At 39.8% G+C, this 9,150-nt stretch overlaps 1 protein-coding gene across 2 annotated transcripts; it reads right to left on the bottom strand.

Moving 5' to 3' along the window:
• Positions 1–79: 79 nt before the first annotated feature.
• Positions 80–6,879, bottom strand: nat15 (N-acetyltransferase 15 (GCN5-related, putative)). Of its 2 annotated transcripts, none has more exons than XM_054759441.1 (7): positions 6,684–6,879; positions 5,462–5,577; positions 5,214–5,343; positions 3,844–3,940; positions 3,546–3,780; positions 2,950–3,121; positions 80–1,833 (listed from the first exon to the last, which is right to left on the bottom strand). In XM_054759441.1, exons 2-6 carry the CDS (start codon positions 5,569–5,571, stop codon positions 2,965–2,967), a joined length of 729 nt encoding a protein of 242 aa, XP_054615416.1. In that variant the 5' UTR covers positions 5,572–5,577; positions 6,684–6,879; the 3' UTR covers positions 80–1,833; positions 2,950–2,964. The 2 variants fall into 2 exon arrangements, with proteins under 2 accessions (XP_054615416.1, XP_054615417.1); XM_054759442.1 differs by lacking the exon at positions 6,684–6,879 and adding an exon at positions 5,663–6,650.
• Positions 6,880–9,150: the final 2,271 nt, after the last annotated feature.

The following is a 9,150-nucleotide window of genomic DNA, read 5'->3' as shown; positions in this document are numbered from 1 at the left end:
TATCAATGACGTCACTAGAAATCCCATTGTGCGTCTTTTCCAGTGGAGACATGACTTGACAAAGACGAGTCAAACAGCGTTGTTACAATCAAAGGAACTTTTATTGCATACAAACTGTCTGAAATGGTCTTTTGAAATTCACACCTTTGAATAACACATTTCACACAGTCACTGTTATATACGATAGAATGCAATCCAAATGGAGGAACTACAGTGTGACCAACTACATGTTGGCTGAATGTATTTACACCAACATTGGCACTTGATAGGTGCTAATCCCGGACCTTGCACACATATGTCATGTAACAAGGATTTCTATTTTGAGAGACTTCCTTGTTCTTGTCTCCCCCCCGGGCTCAAATGTACCTTATTTTCCAGACTATAAGTCACACTTTTTTTCCATAGTTTGGCTGGTCCTGCCACTTATTCTCAGCTGCAGCTTATATATCAAAATAAATAATTTAACTTGTTTTTAAATGTTAATTCATACTGACGGTCACGAACCAAGGAGTGAACATTCCCAACAACAGCAGCAACATGGCGCTCGAGGCTCGCAACACTGTGGATGACGAATTCAATGGATTCAGTGATGTGGAATGAGATCGGGAGCTTGGTGAACTTGGTGAGCACAACTCGCTGGGTTGTCGTGTTAATTTAGTGTTCTTTAAGCTACTGTGTAGCGTAATAAGGGAAATTTTGGTCTTTCTACCAGATTTTTTTTCCATGAAAGTTAAAATCCGGGAAACAATTAAAACAGGAGGGTGCCGGGGAAAAAAGGGCAAATTACGGGAGTTTCCCAGGAAAAATGGAAGGGTTGACAGGTGCGCGCCAGACACGGCTGTAGCCACTTTTTTTTAAAACCTTTAAAATAAGATGAACTCTATCATGGGTGGTTTGAAACTAAAATGGAATATAGCTGCATAACATGTGAAACGCCCTGTAAACTTTGTGTTGCGTGTAATAAGAAGAAGCTAAAATGTGTTCATCCGTGTCGGTGCTAAAGTCACGAATACAGTACATTTAGATATTGCACACAAAAAAACTCAACGTCTTCAGTTTTCAAAAGGGAACAACATTTGAAAATTAAAATAATTATGTTCCGTTGTTCCCAATAAATAACTAACTCTATTCTACACTACGAGTCTATTTTTATTAAAAGCATTGCTAGATTCACAGTCCAATGCTATTTGTTCTTGGGTCCATACGTCACATTCTATCCAGTCAAGAAGGGAAAGTGGAGGTTATTCCAAACGGCCAGCAGCAATATAAGACACACTGTACATTAAATATGAAATCTTTTACCTTAGTATATATAATATACCAACAGCAGACATACATAGTCTACAGGACAGTGGTGAATTGGATGAAGCAAGGCAGAAATATAGGCAGATATAGAGTTTGACCTTTCGGTGTTTAAATCCCGTCACACCAAAATCTGTGCCCGTTTCTTGTTTCTCTGAGCTAAGAAGCAAGTCTGAAATGCCTCAGCTTTGGTATGACTGGCTAAAAACACGCTAATGTCGGAATTATGGAAGGGTGCAGTATTGACGGGACAGACATTATAACTAATGCCAAACCACAAATCCTAATGGTTCCTCCCAAATCACTCTGTATTGTCAACATTGCACTTTGGATCATGATGCAGTGCAACCACCATGTTTAGCAACATGCACGGAGCAACAAACCCAGATCTGTGTGTGCGTGTGTGAAACATGCATTGAATCAGGAGTAATATGCTGATAGTTGAAGGGTTGTGTCCTACACAGCGTGCTGAGGATGTGCATCCTGGTGGACACAAGGGAAGACTGATGAGAAACTGTATTCTTCTTACTCCTGAAAGAAAAGGGAGCGAAAACATGAGAAGCCGGTCCAGTGACACCGCCATTTAGTCTTAAGAGATCCCACAGTAGTGTATTTGAAGTGTGTTGTCCAAAATGTCTGTGTAGGAAACGCAGGAACTACCTCCGCTTTCACCTGAGGTGCAGACAGAATGGGCTGGTACCGAAACGCCTCGACTCCACAGGCAAAAGCCACGGAGCAACTCAAATTCTCCAGAGGGGACAGACCCAACTTCTGAGTGAACGCATACGACAGATAAGCTTCACCGTTGACTAGGGGTGTCACGAGACACCCAACTCACGGGAACGAGACGAGATGTTAACATAAATTTTAAGAAAAGTACTTTAATTATTATTATTGTCCCACAATCTACATTTTTTAGACCAAATAAAGCACTGTTATGATGTTGACGTATAATAATATTTTATTCATTATTATATTATTATTATTATGTATATTATATATATTGTTTTATACTGCATATTACACAATAATAAAAAATTATACTATAATGCAACATTTCCTTTAATTTGTCAAATTTCACTCTGTAAAGTTGCAGAATTGGCGTTTGTGCCATATTTTTTTCAGAATAATTTCGTTTTTTCTAGTTACATTATGCCCTTTTGCTCTATTTTTCCCACTTTTGCTGGGTTTTTGTTTTATTTCTGCAATGAGCCACGTTCCACAGATGGCCCCCGGGCCACACTTTGGACACCCATGCGTGTTCGGCGAGCCACACTGTCTTGTTTTCGCCAGGAAGGTGAGTCTTTGCCAGGCGACAGAGTAATGTGTCCAATCTCTGCCTTCTTTGGTCTGTCAAGCTGCTTTATGGAGGGGTTGATGCAGCTTTTAGACCGGCGTGAAACCGGCATTGCATGGCAGTATTTATGTACAACCTGTGGTGCTGCACGGTGGATACTTCAAGCAAGACACACATCCTGACTTTCACTTTTAACCCGTACCCCTTCTTGCTAAACATGTCGCTAAGTTGTCAACATGGATTTCTACTAAAAGTGTTAAAAATTGGACGTAAAGACCAGTTTGAGAATCTATACGGCTAAACACACGCAGGCAAATAGCAAGTGAGGTGATGCGTAAGGAGATACAAACCTGGCCGTTGTTGTGTCACATTGTTCGGCTGTACTGTATGCCGGTCTTGGAGGCAATGTTGGACCACGGCAACAGTGATCGCAGCAGAGACTGGGCCTGTCGGTACAGCCTCTGGGGGATCGAGCATGGGCTCAGGCTGGCTAAGGTTGAACCTATGTGCTGGATATAGTCAGTGAGACACAGCGTCAAGGAAAAAGGTCGTGTGATTGCGCTTCATTCGACGAATAACCGACGCAAACAATCCATGCACATTCATTGCTTTGCAGATGTTAAAAATGATAGAAAAAAACAGAACTAAAACTAGAATATTCTTCCCACATGTAATAAAGGCAGTAGAAAAAAATCTGTGGCAGGGCTAACCTGCTATGAAAAACCTTTTATAAACCATTGATTGTTAAAAAATTGGTTGAGCTTGCGAAATTGACTAATCTAAAAATATTTATTTGTGGCAACCCGCCACAAATACACTTTGACCACCACAAATACATTTGGCTCATAAACACATAACTGAATAAATGACTCTCAATGAAATCCCTACTACTGCTATCACTTGTCCCGTCCGTGCACAAATTGACACCAAAACGACAAAAGGATATAATATTGTCCAAGGTGGATGACCCCCGTTGATGTAGAGAACATATGTGAATCCATCTTTGAGAACGCCCCGTATGGAGTAGTAGTAGGGCAGGTAGTGGTGTTGCTTAAAGTCCCTGTTCTCATAGAAGTGGATGGCAGTGTTGTTGGTGGTGAGAACGTGCAGGTATATCGCCTTACAATGGTCCTGAGCTGTCGTCGAGATGTGCTCCTTCAGACTGTCCAGCAGTAGGGAGCCTGAAAGAGGACGCATTATTCATGTTTTCTGTGGCCATGAGTGCTTCAGACAGTGAACAGTACCTATGCCATGTTTCCTGAACTCTTTGACCACTCCCAGGCTGAGGATGTAGGCTACCTGTGTGTCCACAGGAAAACTGGAGGCAAGAATATCTCCATCCTGACACACACAAACAAAGATATTAAACATTGGCATTAAAAAAAAACATATTGCCATCCAGCTCTATTAAACTGAATGCATAATAAATACAATATATTTAATGAAAGCACCATACTGGGACACAGAGCACATCCCTTATTTTCTTAAGACTATTTTTACTGTAAGTATGTGTTAATGATTAATTACACGCTCCAGTGTTTCCCATACGTTCATATTTGTGGTGCCTCGCCACAAACAAATTAGGTGCTAGCTGTTTGCCGTCGCTCATAAAGACATTTTAATGAGACTGTCTGTGACACGGGCCGCAAGGGGGCCTAGTGGTTAGCATGTTAGCCACACAGTCAGGAGATCGGGAAGATCTGGGTTCCAATTCCTGTTGTGTGGAGTTTGCATGTTCTCCCCGTGGGTTTTCTCCAGGTACTCCGGTTTCCTCCCACATTCCAAAAACATGCAACATGTTAGGTTAATTGGCGACTCTAAATTGCCCATAGGTATGAATGTGAATGGTTGATTTGCATATGTGTCCTGCGATTGGCTGGCAACCAGTCGAGGGTGTACCCCGCCTCTCTCCCGAAATCAGCTGGGATAGGCTCCATCATAAAAAAAGTTGAAATTATCATCGATAATTTACAGCACAATCGTCAACTAGCTAAATTTGTTATCGTGACAGGCCTACTAGTCAGTGCACCCAGGAAGGAAGAACCAAAATACGGTGAAATACTGCAAGTATTACATGTTATCGTACATGCACCTGTTACTACATGGTTACAGCATGTATATAAACCCATAAAACCCTTGTTGGAGGTATTTTAATATACCTTCAATACCAAAAACATGGTTAGACGTCTTTATAAGCCAAACGCATGATCTCAACAACGTTCATGCCATAAAAACGGCCACTAGATGGCAGAAGTGCATTTGATAAGAGCTGAGAAAGGAGAGAAAGGAGAAACACATGACAGGAAGATGAAGATCTTGCCTAAAAGCAGCTGTTACGTTGCGAACCACACGCAAAAAAAATACACATTGTAGGGAAATTTCCACGCACATGCACACGCACACACACACATAGTTCAGTTCCAACTCACATAGTTAAGTTACAAATGTTGCAAAAAGAACGCACAGAGAAGAGTAAGACGTGTGCTCATGTCTCACATAAGGATTGTGAATGATGGGCAAAATTAAAAAAAAAAAAAAAAAAGTGCAGATTTCCCTTAAACATGAGCCTGTTGAGGATTTACTGTAACATTGCAAAATGAACTGTACTGCTTACCTCTTTATGCACTTTGGTCCGACTTTTGATCTCGGCCACGATCATTCCCACAATGCCTCCTCTGAAGGTGGCGGCGAGAGAGAAAAACTTCTTGTTTGAGGTGATGTCCTGGTACCATGAGTCTGGGTACCTGGGGGTCACAGGTCAAGACATTCATCAACTAAGCCCAAAAAAGATCAAATGCAAACAACGTAGTGCTGGGGTCTGGTTTTATAAACGTGCTGCATCGTAAATAATAAGATCCTTACTCAATTGGGAACCAATCACCACAGAGCAGTTTCACACTCTCTATGTCATCGTGGCACAAGAACCGTAGCTGGACTTCACTGAGAGCTGTGGGAGGCACCACGTCACTCATTCACACCTGTGGGGACCACATGAAGATAGGGTTGATGATAGGGTGGAATGAAAAATTCCCACAAGCACTGCTATTTTACTTAAGGAATTACCAACGACGCTCTCTCTTGCCTGCCAGGGCGAGTTGGCTTCACTGCCCTGGCTGGCGAGGCTTGCTGGCTATCATTCATCAGCTCACGGGAGAAGGGATCGTTAAGCGACTTTTCTTTCGTCTTTATTACGCGCATAAATGCGTTGCGGATTATTTTCAGTCTTTCGATATTGATTCTATTTGAAAAAATCTCGTGTCAACACTCCTCCCAGGACCTGTCTTGGAGGGCGGCAGAACAAGACAATGACTGATAATAAAGATAATAACAATCATAAAGTGTGATTTCTGTCAAACCAAAGCAAGCAAAGTTCATCCCTAAGCAAGACAATCGGGATTCACATTTTTGGCAGAACCGTGCAGCCCTGATAGACACTTTAGCAGCAGAATGTGATCAACTTAAATCAGAGTTTCACAAGTCGAAGAAGCAGTCAACAGATACACAACAAATCCCACAGAATAGCAGGTCCTATTACACGTATGGCAAATATCTATAGAGAAATGACAGGTGTGCAAATGCCCCCATAAAATGAAAAGATCCTAGAATTATGCGTTCACCAATAGGTGGCATCAGGTGTTCATTACATACAAATGAACAAAAAATATATAGCTGCCATTAGGTACCAAGCATCCTACAAACGCATCATTTCTGTTTGACATAAACTACGCTTGCTCTGCAACAGGACGAAAGCACACCGCAACAACAGTTGCAAGAACATGTAGAGTTTAAAAATAAAAGTAGCAAAATCCACACAGAGATCATTAACGTTTACTTCTTGTCATAAAGGTCATATTCCAAACCACGGCAATGATCAACTGACAGAAATGTGTGCCTAGAACATTGTAGCATTTCACTCAACCGCGAATTATATTAATACTTTCACAATCGTATTATTTCAACTTTAGATGAAAGGGGGGAAAAAACAGCACACTGTTAAAGCCGGTTTTTCAAAGGATATCCGCTCCACCAGCCTTGACGCTAGCTAACGCCAGCTAACGTTTTGGCTAGGCTAACGTCTTCTTACCTGATGTCAACTCTCGGACCGAAGGAAAGTCAAGGAGATTTGTATTATTTGGTTATAAATCTAGTCTGGACACAGCATGGTTGAGCACACGTTCACTTTTTATTGTCATTACTGGTGTCGACGATAGAGCGAAGCTAAAACTAAGCTAGTTTCGAGTCAGAGATCTCGACCGGATGTTTTCTTCCTGTTTAGGGAAGCCAAGCACGTGACGTCACACTAAAGCATTTTTCTTGTCGGCAGCGGTTTTGTTACTGCCCTCTAAAGGCCACTTAATGTATCGACCCATCATCACCCTTTGAAGAACCACTCGTTTTACCTACGGCAGGGGTGTCCAAAGTTTTTCGTGTTTTATTGGACCAAGGAATGTTGTAGAAATAAAATGAAACAAAAAAACAGAGCAAAAGGGTACAATGTAAAGAGAAAAAGCGGAACTGTTCATACATAACTAATAACACAAAAGCTTCACTTAACAATACACATGTTATTTTTAGGCTTTTCATAAATTAAAGTGGCAATAAAAGTGGCATCCTTTTAAATCTTCAGTGTGCAGCCGTCTGTGGAAAAATTTTGGACATTAACACAGCCAAAAATTCACAGGGTGGCCCCAAAAGGGCCTTTCTTGCAGATGGCGTCTGTGTAATTTCCTCATTATGGAGGTTAGTAGGGTCTTTATTGGTCCGGTGGTGATCTAAATACAATGTATCCAATTTTAGCAGAATGTATCCTGAGAGGACTGATGTAACAACGCTCCACAACTTTCTGTAGTCCACGTTGGCGTCATGTATCGCTACGATTTCATGCAGTGTTACCAAAGGATATGAGGACAGGGTGGCTGGAGTAATAGAGTCGTTTATTGAGCAAAAGTTAACTGGAGCATCACAAAAAACAAAAGTGCAAAGTCGATGGATAACAAAGTATGGCTAGGGTTAACAAAAAAACTCACCATGGGAGGTGGAAACAGGAATGTGCTATAGTACATATTTCACTTGCAGTATGTGTCTACTTGCATACAAAGTCTCAGGAAGGAAAAAACAAAAACATTGTGGAAAAAAATGTTATTTTTTTAAATGCAATTTGCTGTTGACTAAGCGGTAGATTATTTAATCTTGGCATGGTTCAAAGTAACAAGACCTTAAGTAAACTTTCTTATCGAGTATTTATGGCATCTGTTGCTCTTCCCAGTCCTGGGCCATTTAAAAATAGCACTGATTAATCCAGGGGTGTCCAAACTTTTTCCAGCGAGGGCTACATACTGAAAAATGGAAGGACGCAAGGGCCACTTTAACATTTTCTAAACCAACAAAGAGATATGCCAAGAAGCTATATGTGGCTCAAGGACAAAATGCATTTCACCTTTGTAATATAGGTGAAATGCTACTAAAAATGACATATGGGTTTATTCTTGTAAAACTGCGACTTTTTTTTCTTAATATTTTGACTTTATTCCCGTAAAATTACAGCTGTTTTTTCCATTTCTGCTGTTTTTTTTATTTTCTAACTATTTCATTTCAGCTGTCCTCTTATAACTTTATTTCCATAATATCTTTATCTTTTAAAACAATTTATGTATTTTTTCTTTGTTTCAAAATTGTTACTAAAATGATATTTTTCCTCACATTATATGTTTATTCTCATAGAATCGCAACTTTTTCTCATTAGAAAACTATTATTTTCTCGTAATAATTTGACTTCACTCTGGTAAAATTTCTGCTGTTGATTTTTTTGGGATAATTTTCCGAATATTTCAGCTGTCTTGTATATTTTCTTCTAATTTTCCCCCAACCTAAGTTTACAAAAATTACAACTTTTTCTTTAATATTTAAACTTCATGCTACTAAAATGACATTTTTCCTCATACTATTACTTGATTCATGTGAAACTTTGGCTTTTTTTCCTTGCTAGATTGCAACTCTTCTCTTAATATTTTGACTGTTGATTGATTTTCCCATTTTTGCTGCTGCTGTTGTTTTGTTTTTTTTAAGTTTCCTTGTTAAATTACATTTTTTGGGTGCTGCGGGCCGATAAAATCACAGCTGTGTGCCGCAAATGTCCCCCGGGCCGCCCTTTGGACACACCCGGTGATTTCACGTGCTCAATTACACAGTTTTTACCGCCATAGCAAAGTGTGGCCCGGCGGTGATTAGCTGTTTTGTTAATGGCCCTAGGCACATTCTAAAAATACAATTAAACAGGAAAACTAAAGAGAAAAAAACAACAAAAATGCAGTCATTTTACGAGAACTGTCAAAATATTAGGAGTATAAATTATAATGTTCAGAAAAAGGTGGTAATGTTTCAAGAAAAAGTCAAAATGTTACACTAATCTTAATACTATGGGGAGACAAATCTATGTAAGAAGTATAAAGTTAAAATATTAAAGAAAAAAATGGATGTTTTTTTAATGTCATAATATATTGAGAAACAAAACAAAGAATACAAATGTAACTTCTGGAAAATTAGGTTAGAAA

The sequence above is a fragment of the Dunckerocampus dactyliophorus genome, chromosome 18 (assembly GCF_027744805.1).
Source record: "Dunckerocampus dactyliophorus isolate RoL2022-P2 chromosome 18, RoL_Ddac_1.1, whole genome shotgun sequence".
NCBI lineage: Eukaryota > Metazoa > Chordata > Actinopteri > Syngnathiformes > Syngnathidae > Dunckerocampus > Dunckerocampus dactyliophorus.
Note: the sequence above shows the minus strand (reverse complement) of the source record. Positions and strands in the feature narration are given on the sequence as shown.

What these genes read in the sequence shown, in the direction of transcription:
- nat15 (XM_054759441.1), bottom strand. Translation starts at nt 5,571, where the DNA reads ATGAGTGACGTGGTGCCTCCCACAGCTCTCAGTGAAGTCCAGCTACGG. An exon ending in GGTGATTGGTTCCCAATTGA is followed by an intron (nt 5,344 to 5,461) that starts GTAAGGATCTTA and finishes TGTGACCCCCAG; the next exon opens with GTACCCAGACTCATGGTACC. An exon ending in GTTCAGGAAACATGGCATAG is followed by an intron (nt 3,781 to 3,843) that starts GTACTGTTCACT and finishes GTCCTCTTTCAG; the next exon opens with GCTCCCTACTGCTGGACAGT.